Below are 13555 nucleotides of genomic sequence, written 5' to 3'. Positions count from 1 at the left end.
TTTCAAGTACTACAATCAAAAAGTGCCTTTACAAACAGACTCAACATCTTGTGGATGGAGGGTGCTTGCCAATGCATGGAGATATCTTGAGTCAAGGTGCCGGATGACTACACTCACTATAAGTGTGTGGCTCATGTATTTATTTTGATTTCTTAACTATGTATGTATGTACTCATGTCCTTTAATTCCTTTTTCTATTTGTTTCAGTTGCATGACTATCCAGAGTCTTGGGTCACGTGGGTGAGAGAGAAGGTTGTTTCTATGGTTTTGGAAAGATCAATAAACCCAAATGATCCAGAATCTCCTTTGCCACCAAAGAAAGGTAGAGCCACCAAGGGTTTGGATGCAAAGAAAATGGATCAGAAGAAGAAAAGTCCTGCAAAGACGATCCATACAAAGAAAAAGGATCACAAGAAGAAGAGTCCTACAAAGAAGAGCCATGCCAAGAAGAGTTGTGCCAAGGGGAAGAGTCCCACCAAGAAGAAGAGCCCTGCAAAGAAAAGAGCAGATACAAAGGGCCATCCATTCCACTGACCGTTGAAATTCAAGGTTCAAAAGCGTCATACAGTTAAGAACAGTAAGGGGGAGGCACCTAGCTCACCTTTCAAGCTACCATTCATGTTGCCAAAGAAGGTTGCCAAGTCACCCAAGCCAGCCACTCCGCAGGAGCTTTCATGATTGATTACTCCACAAAAGCTATGTACACTTTTGTTCATTTTGTCCATATGAACATATATATACCCTTTGGTGATTCATAATTTTGTACTTCAAATACTTAATACCAACTATCGATTCTTAAATGTATATAATGGTGTCATGTAAGTTTAAAACAACATAAATAATGATCACAATAAGGTAGAGAAAAGATAGATATATTTGCAAAATGATTACAAGATTGAGCTTGTTTTTTCAAGTCCTTGCAAGTGGCTCAAATACAACTCTTTTTGGGGGAAGGCATGTGATGCAAGAGGTTGAATTCTGATGGGGTATAGGCGTATGTGCCTTGCCCGGCCGCCCAGAGTCTGGGCGCCCACTGACTTGTATACCTTATACATAGCATAAGTGTATAGGGGGCTGCTCACTCTTTTTGAGTCTCCCCACCCACATCGTGTGTGTATCTCCTTCTCTCTCTCTCTCAGTCTCCGTCTGTGGTGCTCCCCGATCCCCTTCAATTGGTATCGGAGCATAGGTGCGGAGGGAGCGCGCGTGTGCACAGTCACGACGACAGTGGAGAGCCAGTTTCATTCTCGAAATCGCGTCCGCGCATGCGCACTTTCAAGAGTGCAAACAGGGTTTCGACTTCGGCATCGGCAAATTCAGCTTTCCGAGAGCGTTTCCAGTAGGTGTCCTGGCGTTTTACCCCCCTGTCGAAGCCATTCGAGCCATCAGAAACCTCATTTGAGCTACGGTTGAGGAGCTGCATTTTTCAGCCCTCTTTTGGCAGTTTATGCTGCGTTTTTGGGTCGAAACGGAGGTTTTTGGCATAGCTTTCACACCCGAATTCGGATACATGTGATCCAAGAGTCTACCTTGGGATTTTGGCACGCTCTGGACGCGCTCGTCATATCAAAATTTTAAAATTCTGAACGGTGAATTTTCTGCAGCAACAGTTGTTTATTGTGTGTCGAAGATTCCACACATGGTTTGCTCTCAGATGTGAGAGTGATATTTGCTGCAAGTTTCCTCACAGGCGGGAGGATACGATGTATGCCTTATGTGGTTTGATGCTCAGGGAGACTAATGTAATTGCATTTTGAGCTCGGCAATGTATGTCTCGAGCATGTTTTTTGGCAGTCACAGGTAGAGCAGATATTTGTGTACTAGATTTGCAGGTGTTTGCAATGATGTATGCAAAGTGTGGAGATTGGTGCATGCATTTGTAGTGCGGTTTGATGCGCTTTGGTTGCTCATGGTTTTGAGCGTGCAGTCAGTTTGGTTACTGGTTTTGTGGCCGTTTTATTGACGAAACTTTGGCGAAATTTTCCCAGGAGTTTTATGCGTATCATTTATGCGATCTAGGTAGAGATTGCGGGTTGCACTCAGTATTTGCGTGCGGTGTTCTCTGCAGGTGGGAGATTTGTGCGTGTGTATGCATCGATACCGCACATTGTGGGCTTGGTGATTAGCTCACGGGTTTGACAGGCGTACAGTTATCTTGGCACACTCACAGGAGTGAGTATTGTGATGTATGCTTGTGTGGCTACGACCTAGGTAGCCGGATTCGAGCACTAATGGCTTGAGGTTTTTCAGCAGGTTTCAGCTACAGGTTTACAAGTTTACAGGCAGGTTTGAGGGCTTATTTGGGTGCTAAATTTTCAGCCATTGTTTCCTCTTTGCAGGTGTCCATGTATGGCTCAGTTGTAGGCTGATCTGGGACACGTTTGTGACTTGTTTATGCAGTTGTTTAAGAGCTGAATTTTGGGGTTGTTTTGGGGCTGATTTGTAGCCATATTTGCAGACTTTTGTTGATGCCATTCGAGCCAGTTTAGGGCTGATTTGGTTGACATTTGCATCTCATTGTTGGTTGCTCTTTTGCGAGCATTATGGCTGATTTTTCATTTGACTTCTAGCGTTATGGTCTGACACAGTTTGATGGTGTATATTTTGTTGCTTGGAAGGAACATATGCTTGTTGCATTGGCGGATTTGGGGCAGGATAAATCCTTGCGTGGTTTATCGGCGAAGCCCAATTCTATGCGTGATGATGATTGGCAGGATCTTGATGAGTTAGCCATGTCTACGATTTGTTTGCATCTGGTTGAGTCTGTTTACTGGCAGGTCTCGAGGGAGACTACAACTCATGCTTTATGGCAAAGTTTACATGCTATGTACGCGACATCCATGTCTACAGGGGAGTCTAGTCCCACTTCTATGTCCATGGAAGAGATTGATCCCACACGCAAGTCTCGACGGCATAGAGACTTGACATGTTGGCATTGTGGACATAGAGGACACATTAGGCGTCGATGTTTCAGGCGTTTGAGACAACGGAGGCGACAGATGCGTGATGCAGATTTGGGCATGACAGATGCTAGTGAGATCAGTACGGTGGTTACTGAGTATGATTGTGACGGCGATGTCACATTTACATCTAGCTTGTCTTCAGACAATCTTATGTCTACGGATTGCATATCGGATTGCACATTGTCTTCACATTGGTTACTAGATTCAGATGCTACTTTCCATGTCACGTCGCATCGTGAGTGGTTTAGCACGTTTTCTAGTGGGAGACTTGGTTGTGTGCACATGGCTGATGGTTTTTTGTATGACATTGAGGGTGCAGGAGACGTATGTTTGTCCTTGCCCAGTGGTATGAGATTTACGCTGCGTCATGTGCATTATGTGCCAGATTTGAGACGGGATTTGATTTCAGTTAGACAGTTACAGGATAGTGGATGTCAGATTTCGCTACGAGAGCGAGATTTTGTGATGCATTTGGGTTCGCTAGTGATTGCGAGAGGTGCCAGGAGTGGTACAGGTTACCCATTGCATGTGGATCACGCGAGAGACGGTGTTGTCTCTATGATCATGCAGCCAAGTAGAGAGGGAGAGAGCACATGAGAGCTTTCAAGCACATAACTTGTAAAAGGGGGATGTTAACTATTTACATACTTACTTGTTCACAATGCTCGGGTAGTACGACAGTGTCTCTTAGGTCAGTCCATTTCTTAGTAGAATCCACCTCAAGAAAACCAGACTCTCCTCTACGCACAGTAGCGTTGCGACCCTCCATGATTATCTTGAACCATTGCACGTCGAACAAGTCGACAAAAAATCCTCTGTAATCGATCCTCAAAATCTCTTGCAGCGTGCCGAAGTAAGTGAGTTCCGCCACCACAGGATCTGCATCAGAGGAACGTCGTCGACTAGACTGTTCAAATTTTGCCATGATTCCACAATCTTGAGTAAAACGCTTTTTGTCGATTCATTCCACCCTAAAATGTCGACCTTTACACCATGCTGCTGTGTATGACTTATACTACAACGAACAAAGATTATGAGTGGCCGTTCAAACGTTTATAATAAAGTCACTTGCTAGTCGTACATTGCAAACTTACCTTGGTCGCGCAACCCCGAGAGTACTCCCACTCTTCTTCAGTCACTTCGTCACCGCATTGTTGTGCGCTTTTCAATTGGTTGTGCAACCATCTTAAGCTCATGAAGGTTGGTAGGCTCTCCAGAACCGCTGGATAGTGCATCGGTGGTCGTCTTCCCCGTCTCCACTCGATTCGTGCCCTTTGTCGCTCTTGCTTTGCATCCTCATATTGTGAAATCCACTTTTGCATCACTGGATTGTGAAGCATGCAAAATCGGTTGATTTTAGCCTCTAGATCTTCCGTCATCTTCTTCTCAACACCGAGATTGCACATGACAATCCCAGATATGCGCTCATCATCTATGGTTCGCCATAGCGTGTCCCGAGATTTATCAAATCCGTCTAGCCACTCTCCAATGTACACTAGGGACTCTGATACCAACCAACCTTCTGCCATGCTACCCTCCGGACGTGCCTTTTGACGCACATATCCCTTAAGCGTTTTCATGAAACGCTCTAAGAAGAACATCCATCTGGAATGAACTGTGCCAGCTATTTCCACCTCATCAACTATGTGAACAAGAAGATGCACCTGAATGGTTAGCATTGTAGTAGGAAAATGTTTCTCAAACATGCACACAAGCTCCGCAGCATTTAGTTTGGCGAATGGTATGGAGTCTACGTTGATCTCCTTTTGTGAGATCCATTGCACCAGCTTTGCAAGTTTGTAGATTGTGTTACGGATGTCGAGAGACAAACATCCCTCAATGGCAACCGGTAAAATAAACTGTAAAGTATGTGCAGCAATGATATTAAAGTCCACATTTTATGCAATGATATTAAAGTCCACTATGAACGTACCTGACACATTTTATGCCAATCGTGTGACTTCAAACCGGTAAGCTTTCCTTCTTTAGTAAAACACGTTCGGAGCGAGTGCATTACGCCAGTGGGGGTCCGCAAAGATCGAATGGCCTCTTTTACTTTGCGTTCTTGGGCTCCTGTGAAAATCCATGGTGCTTTAGGGAGTTTTATCGATCCATCAGACGCTGTTTGCGGCCAATATTGCTCCATACGATCCACATTTCTAAGGTCAACTCTGGCTCCCAAAGTATCTTTCTTGCCGGTCAAATGGTCCCATAGTAGATTACCCACATTCTTGAATATGTGCATTGGATCGAGCAAGTGATTGATCATGAGTCGGGGCCAGTATGGTAACTCGTACCATAGAGATAGTCTCTTCATCCCTGGAGGCAATCCGTCATCGCACATCTCCTTCTGCTCTAACCATGCTTGTGCAGACATCCTTGGTGGCTCTCTTCCCAAAAAGCCGTCGCGTAACACATGATTCTCTGAAGATACGCTTGATGACCTTCGTAGATTTGCTTCTTCAGTGAGGGTGCCCTACGTGCATTCAGTCTAGGTCCACATGTGACACATGCTCTGTATCCGCTTGTTTGAAGCCCTGCATGTATACACATGATAATAGATCAACTATGGGAAAAAACAAGATTTACAGTGTCTGAGTGAGGAGTGTCAATAGATCACCTGAGCATTCTGTTAGCCCGGGATAGTCATGCATGGTCCACATTAGAATGCCTCTGATCAAAGCATTCCGTCGTCCTGTGTGTCGGCTCATATCCACCACCTCTATGCAATCCACAATTGTTGTAGCTCTTCCAATAGTGGACGAAGATACACATCCATATTCCCCACTTTATATCGCCCTGGCACAATCAAGCTTAGCCATAGGTGCCCCTTCTTCGTAGTCAACCACGGGGGAATGTTGTAGTTGACGATGACAACGGGCCATACACTGTAAGATGTTGATCTTTGACCAAATGGATTTACGCCATCCATAGCCAGGCCTAAGCGCAAATTTCGAGCTTCCCCTGGCAAAATCCGACCATGTTCCATCTATATGTTTCCAGGCTGCGCAATCTGCAGGAATTCGTAGCACACCATCCGAAGATTTATTCTCCTCATGCCATGATGCTAGGGCGGCCATGGACTTACATTCGAAGAAATGCTTGATGCGAGGAAGCAAAGGAAAATGTCGCAAAACCTTTTGTGGAATTTTTGTCCCGTGGAGATCTACTCGATATCTTTCGGAATCACATTTCGGACACTTCTCCATGTCTGTGTATTCCCCTCTGAAAAGAATGCAGTCATTAGGACAAGCGTGGATAGAATTGTAATCCATCCCCAAGTTTCGCAAAATCTTTCTTGCTTCATCTCGGGAATCTGGCATCACATTGTCAGCTGGTAGTATGTGCTCTTTCAGCAATCTACACAACATAAAAATATGATACAGTCGTGTAAAAATCTATCAGATCATTATACATTTAGAGTTCTATTAAAGTAAACTAATTGTAATAGATCACCTAAAAAGCGCTGTGACGCTAGTGTCACTCCATCCAAACTTTGCCTGCATGTTGAGAAGAACCAGGAGTGCTTTCAATCTAAACATACGTGCTCCATTATACAATGACGTATCGGCTTCACTTTTCATATCATCATAGATAAGCCTTTCTGAATCCATGATCGTCTCGATCATTTCATCAATCTCGGGCTCAAACATTGCCTCGTTGGGAATGTGCTCTGCATGATCATCCCCCGAGCTGTCAGAGGCTACATCTTGTGGCCTCACATATGCTGCTTGACCAAAGCGCCTGCGAACACGTCTATTGGGTTGCAAGATTGCTGCTTGTTGGCCAGCGTCAGAGTCCGACGAGTTATAATTGGCAACAACTCGATCTATAATAGATGGATCGAACTCGCCAAATTCGCGAACGTGCTGCAAAGAAACACGTCTTGTCCGTCGCACAGCATGCTTGCATTGATTACAAGGACATAAGACCCTCGTTGAGAGATAGGTGTTTCGGTTGGACGGTCCCACATCCTCGTCGCTACTCATAATGAGGATAAAAAACTTATAACCTGGACAACAAATTTAATATTCTATTGGCATTCTTCGTCTTATCTCTCTCTCTCTCTCTCTCTCCTCTCTCTCTCTCTCTCTCTCTCTCTCTCTCTCTCTCTCTCTCTCTCTCTTTACCTCACATTCTCTAGTCATGTCCAATCCCCGCACACCTCGGTCTAGAGGTGCACGGAGATCAGAACCACCGGGTTATAATCTCGTCTTTATTGGTCAATACCTATATTTGTGGGTACAAGAAATCTACACACCCACGTCTACATGATACTGCATGTAGTGGACAAAATCCCTTTGCCTCTTCTCTAGCTGTAGCACTTCACTTCATCTTAACATCTTTTCACAGTAGATCTTTTCACTGTTCGTCTAACTCTAAACCCTAAACCGTAAGTAATTCTTGCGTGGACTCGATCTAACGTAAATAAGCGTAAATCTAAATAAACGTAAATCTAACTAAAAATAAAGCTAAATCTAATTTAACGTAAGTCTAGCTAATGACTAGAGGTTGTCTAGATGGTCATTGTGTCGGGGATGTAGTGACTCTTGCCGCCCTGAAGATCCACCTTCTTCCCTATCTTCTGAAGACATTTCACCAGTACTTTTGGATCGACGGAGCCCACCATGAGTGAAGGCAGCAATACCCTATATTCTATTGAGGGCTTTCTTCACCCGCTTCATGCAGGCATCGTAGTCTATGGAGACCTAAATCTAATCTAATATAACGTAAATCTAAATCTAGCTTAAATAAACGTAAATCTAGTTAAAAATAAACCTAAATCTAATTTAATGTAAGTCTACATATAACCTAATCTTTAACGTCTTTTAAGATAGTTTCCTACGACGTTATAACTCTCTTCTTCTTGTGTGTGTGCGTGTGTGTGGATGTGTGTGCCAATAAAAAGAGATAAATGGTATAACCTTTCTATCACCCATGCCAAGTATGATAGATTGATTATGCCATTTCCCTCTTGAATAATAGGTCTTCAGTTCAACTCCTCGTCGGCTAGATCTCTAGGTCTTTTAATTTTAATTAGTTTCCTACGACGTTAAATTAGTTTCTCTCTCTTTCTCTCTCAATGTGTGTGCGTTTTTTTGGATCGTATGCATGTTTTCTCTCTCTTTTCCTCGCTCAATGTGTGCGTTTTTTGTTTATGCATGTTCTCTCTCTCTTTTCCTCTCTCAATGCGTGCGTTTTTTGTTTATGCATGCTCTCTCTCTCTCTTTTTCTCTCTCAATGTGTGTGTGCATTCTTTGTTTATGTATGTGTGTGTGCGTTTTTGTTTTTGTTTGTACTCTCTCTCTCTCTCTCTCTCTCTCTCTCAAAAACACTATGTGTGTGTGTGTGTGTGTGTGTGTGAGAGAGAGAGAGAGGGAGAGAGAAAGAGGGGAAGGGAACATGAGAATGAGGAGAGGGAAGGAGCATACCTGGCTCTCCTTCCTCTCCTCGTGTGTGTGTGTGTATGTGTGTGTGTGTGTGTGTGTGTGTGTGGAGAAGAAAGAGAGAGAGAGAGAGAGAGAGAGAGAGAGAGAGAGAGAGAGTGAGGGAGAGCGTTACCCGCTCCTTGCTTGAGGGCGCCGAAAAACTCAGATCTGAGATCTGAGTTTTTGGGCGCGCTCGGTTATTTTTTTACCCCAGCCGGCGTCGCTATGAGCGTCGCCGGGAAAAAAAATTTTGAGCGTCGCTGTGTGAGCGTCGCTTATATGAAGAGCCTCTTGTAGTGTTACTTTATCACGTTTAGTTCTCTTCACTCTGTGTACACCTTTGCATGAAGGAAGCATTGTTACCCAGTCATTCACACGAAAAGATATGGACTTCCAAAGACCGTCCTCTCTAACGTTATGAAAGTCACAAGAAGTTATGTTATGTGAAGGGCGACGTGCAAAAGACGCCATGGAAACTCAGAGATTAGAGAAGAAGAAAGAAAATATAGAGACGGAAAGACAAACCTCTCACAAAATAGAGAGAGCGAAAAAGGTATACGCTTGAAAAAAGTAGGTGATTTGTCATTAATGCCCTTGTTTTGAGAGCCTTCTGACATAGATTTCGTATCTTTTGACAACTCTTTTGTGAAATATAAAATAGAATAAAAGATGAGACTTCATTACTTTCTGCCGCAAATTTAATGAGCTCTCTCGCCAAAAGCACCCAAGTATAGCAGTTTCAGCCTTATGATCAAGACATTTAACGGTTCTCCGTCAAAATAGGACCACCAAAACCCAAAATAGAGGAGACAAGAGTGCCATACTTTTCTATACGTGTCAAATAACTATTGGACTATTCCTTAATCCTTAGATTAACAAACAGCCCTTTTTGAGTCGTTTTTGGCCCTAATGAGTCCTCCGAAGTTGTGGGCATTTGGATCTCCCCGGCTCGGTCGATCAGAGTCTCGATCAGAGTCCCTCTGGTGTGAGGCGAGGAGATCTGCTATGGTAGTAGCTCCTCCGGGCGTCCAATGTCTGCTCTATAGAAGTCTGTGCTCCAGGTTGTCGCCAAAACTGACCAAGCTGTTGTGGCCCCTCCCGAATCCTTCCCTTGCTACATTTTTTCTTCGATTTCTGTGCAGGTCCCTACCTTTCTTGGGCCACTCACCGCTCGCGGCGGCGCACTCAATTTTAAGCTACTTCGAGTTTTAATGACCCCAGTTGAAATGGACAGCCTGCAACCCACCAACTCCCGATTTCTTGATAGTATCTCAACAGTTTGCCCTCTTGGGCTTCCCGAATCTTGAGGCTCCCCCTTTTCCCATCTTCATGCCTGCACAACGAACTTTCTGTAGCTCAAACTCCCTCTGCAGAAGTGTATGAACGACAATTATGGCACTAATAACCCGCTATTCTTGAAGGTAAGCAGAGCTCCTCTTGAGCGCAATTGAGGACATGCAGCCAAAAATTTATGCTGAGGTATCTTCCATGGCTGGCTGGCAGGATTGAGCACAACCACTTTGGCTACAGGTCAGCCAATGAGAGGAAGAGCAAAGCAGGGCGCTGATTGGGGAATTGGGAAGGAAGGGTAGTTGCCGAGGGAGGTGGGGCGTGGGCTACAACGGCCAGCCAGCCAGCCACTTGCCGGCCACAAAAAGTATGATCCACATCAGCACATGCCCCTCCAAGATGCTCTTTGGCTAGCTGGCTGGCTGGCTCGTTGTGCTCGTGCTAAGAGAAGTATAGTAGCAAGCGAGAGGTAAAAACACCTCTCTCTCTCTCTCTCTCTCTCTCTCTCTCTCTCTCTCCTCTCTCTCTCTCTCTCTCTCTCTCTCTCTCTCTCTCTCTCTCTCTCTCTCTCTCTCTCTCTCTCTCTCTCTCTCTCTCTCTCTCTCTCTCTCTCTCTCTCTCTCTCTCTCTCTCTCTAAATGAGTGTCCACCACTCAAGTGGCCGCTCCCAAAGTCTCGGCCCAGATATATGGTCGCCGACGGTTGGCTGGTTGCCAGCAGTATAAGCAAGCGGAGAGAGAGAGAGAGAGAGAGAGAGAGAGAGAGAGAGAGAGAGAGAGAGAGAGAGAGAGAGAGAGAGAGAGAGAGAGAGAGAGAGAGAGAGAGAGAGAGAGAGAGAGGGTGCATTACTCCTACTGGTTTGAGGGGACAGTCGGGCCCTAATTCTGACTTTATGTTGAAGGAGCTACGGCTTTCCATTGTCCAAAAGCCGACTGCAACAGTTTCATCCTAGACCATGAGGCGCCTTAGTGCCACAAGCACCCTCTTGCATAGAGGACTATCTCCACCCTGGCATGAGAGAGCACACCCTTCTGCAGTACGTGATGTACTATGGTACCGTGCCCCACCGTTTAGAGGTGCCTACCTACTTTGCCTCCCAGCTTTGCGGAGAGTTTGTTCTCAAGCTTGACATGGACTACTATGAGTGATGACCACAAAGGGGTCATGGTTTTGGTAGGCTGGGCCAACAATATAGGCTCTTGGGGACGACAGAGTTCACAAGCCGTCCGGCTCGTTGACATCGGGTAGAGTTGATGGTTCCTTGGAGCTTAGTTCAAGGTCTCACCACCGTTGGGTAGAGTCATCGAGTTGAGCCAATGGTTCCTTGGGCCTTAGTTCATGGGCTTGGCACACAGCTTGGATAGGAGGTCCGATCCATGGGTGACACACTCACCCAGCTCATCAAGCAGTTTGTATAGCCAGGAGGCACTTCTCAAGTACATTTAAGCATCTCTACCAACCACTTCTCAAGTACATTTAAGCATCTTTAGTTGGTAGAGTGGTAGGTAATGCTTTTTTTTAATGTTTTACTTTTCTAGGCATTGTTAAATATTTACTAGCCCACATGGAGAGGACCATACTATTGTCTCTATGTGTGACATGGTATAAATGCCCTTCCCCCATTTTGCTTTGCTTTATTTATGATTGCCATTCATTATGCTTACTACTATTGTCTTTTTGGTTTTTTGCAATCAAGCCACTTTCTCTACACCAGCGGTGGAGAGAAAGTGATCGATGGAGCCACCTCCACTGATCAGATGCTTGACGCCGGTAATGCCCACTACTGCTAGCATAGCTTCATAGGTAAACTCAATCACCTATGGTTTTAATAATTATAAAATACATTTTTGAAAGTTAATTCACTAATTGTATGTTGTTGTGTTCGATGTAGGTTGATCCCTCTTTGGAGCTCTGCAGTGCATAGCAAAGCTCACACGAGAGTTGACCACAGCATAGCAGAGGGTTGGAGAGCTGGAGCAGGTGCTCAAAGAGACTCACCATTAAGCGGCACATTGCCTACTTTTAAGAAATCACTTCGCATGCCAGCATGCCTACCTTAGCCGCTCTCCTAGCATACACAAAGTATAGGCTTCAATACCACTATACCCTTACATGCCTGACGTGGGTCTAGGTAGGCAAGAACTTTTGATGGGCATATGTTGGAAAGGGGGAACACACCCAGCACACAATCCGTCTGCCTCTCTATAGCCCAATGTACACCCCTATCCACACAGATTCACACACACACACACACACACACACACACACACACACACACAAACACACACACACACACTTTTTGCAAACTTCCAATGCACAGGCTTGCCTACTAGCATTCCCGATCACACACAATCACTCCTGAACACCCACACATAATTGACCTAGCAAAACACCATCACGCTCTTGCATCAGTTCTCTCTCACATAGACTGTCTGCACTATCTCTCCCCTTCTCTCTGTGCACGCACTCATACGATCCAGAGCCACATGCTGCCACGCCCCTCTCTCTCTGCACGCACTCATACAATCCAAAGCCACATGTTGCCAAGGATTAACCGGCACAAGACGAGATGGAAGAATAGATCAAAGACAAACACTCCAATAAAACCAGAAGTAATAACTCCATCACAACAACTTCGGGCATGATGGCGGCATAGGTAATACATTTGTGCATGCTTTAGAGCACCTCTGCTTCTAATCAATTTAGATGGACGACTTCCTATCAACCCGTGGCCACAAATCAGCCACCCTCTTGCAATCACTCGGCCACCAATAAAATGGAGCCATGCATAAACCCTTTCTCTTTCAATCACTTGGCGGCTACCCGGCCGCTGGCCAAAAAAACCCGTCCTTCTGATGGCATCTCCTCTATGGAATCCCTTGGCGCCTCTGTCCATGGTCCTCCTTACTTCAACCTTGGTCCCCTTTGCTGTTTTACGAGCCCATGGTGGCCTCCTCTGCTCTATAGCGCTCTTCAAGGCCACTCCAAGGCAGCCCGGCACCTTCTCTTCCAAGCCATGGCCCTTGGTGGCTTCGTCCTGCCCTGCTCACCCAAGCCCCTTTTCTTGTATGGAGCCCGCCACCCTGTGGCCCTTCTACCTATTGTGTAGCGCCACGCTTTTTGGCAATCGACCCCTATGATGGCTCTCCGGCCCTCTGTCCTCGGCCCCAAAACCCTTAACTGGCAGCGCCCCTCTGGCTACATGCAACACCCGCCACCCGCTTTTCCTGCTCGGCCAGCTCTTGCTTCCCCTCTCATGCAAAGGGCACCTTCCTTTTCTTACCATGGAGCCCACACCTGGCAATCCTTTCCTCAGCTTGTCACCCTCTCTTTGTCTACTCTCATTCCTTGCATGCACTCTCAGGTGGCGCCCTCTTCACTCCCATGCTACTCCAGATGGCGACCTTTTTTCCCTTGGTGCTGCTCGTTGTTTGCATGCCCATGCACTCGGCATTCGACCCCAACAGGTGGTGCTCTCCTCTCAGCTCTGCCCGTCCACCAGATGGCGCCACTATTCTCAGTAGACTGCAGTTTGTTCTCGTCTTTTTTAGCATGGCAATTATTTTAAAAAAATTAGGTTGCGACTTGGGTCGCCTTCCCACGAGCCATGATCGGACCACACAAATTCACAAATTCAAACTGTCAGCTTGCAAGCACCCAAGCTTCCGCTTGACAGTAGAAACACTCCCCCACAATGACGATTCTTGCCTGAAGAACTTTCCACGTCCGACAAAGTGCAACTATCGGCCCGATTGCCACCAATGTAAAGCCGTAAATCTTTGCTCTCAGATTTGATTGATGATTGGAAAAGCACCTGTGCATGCAATGACAACCAAATAGGCAACGATACAGCTTGAACTCCCTCCTAGGAGC

General features: G+C 45.7%; 1 protein-coding gene and 1 pseudogene across 1 annotated transcript; both read left to right on the top strand.

Moving 5' to 3' along the window:
- The first annotated feature begins 2693 nt into the window (after window positions 1-2693).
- Window positions 2694-11742, top strand: LOC147459670 (uncharacterized). The gene is made up of 3 exons (XM_086511624.1): window positions 2694-3459; window positions 9896-9980; window positions 11574-11742. Exons 1-3 carry the CDS (start codon window positions 2694-2696, stop codon window positions 11740-11742), a joined length of 1020 nt encoding a protein of 339 aa, XP_086367750.1.
- Window positions 11743-12258: 516 nt separating this feature from the next.
- LOC147459669 (uncharacterized) lies at window positions 12259-13046 on the top strand (annotated as a pseudogene).
- The last annotated feature ends 509 nt before the right edge of the window (window positions 13047-13555 follow it).

This window comes from Adiantum capillus-veneris, chromosome 4, assembly GCF_014529385.1.
Source record: "Adiantum capillus-veneris isolate H3 chromosome 4, ASM1452938v2, whole genome shotgun sequence".
Classification (NCBI taxonomy): domain Eukaryota; kingdom Viridiplantae; phylum Streptophyta; class Polypodiopsida; order Polypodiales; family Pteridaceae; genus Adiantum; species Adiantum capillus-veneris.
The sequence above is the reverse complement of the archived record's forward strand: the minus strand, read 5'-3'. Positions and strand labels throughout refer to the sequence as shown.

Excerpts from the sequence above, each read along its gene's own strand:
- LOC147459670 (XM_086511624.1), top strand. The coding sequence starts at position 2,694 with ATGCGTGATGATGATTGGCAGGATCTTGATGAGTTAGCCATGTCTACG. Across the intron at positions 3,460-9,895 it reads TTCGCTAGTGATTGCGAGAG|GATTGAGCACAACCACTTTG; the intron begins GTGCCAGGAGTG and ends GCTGGCTGGCAG. Across the intron at positions 9,981-11,573 it reads TGGGGAATTGGGAAGGAAGG|GTTGATCCCTCTTTGGAGCT; the intron begins GTAGTTGCCGAG and ends TGTTCGATGTAG.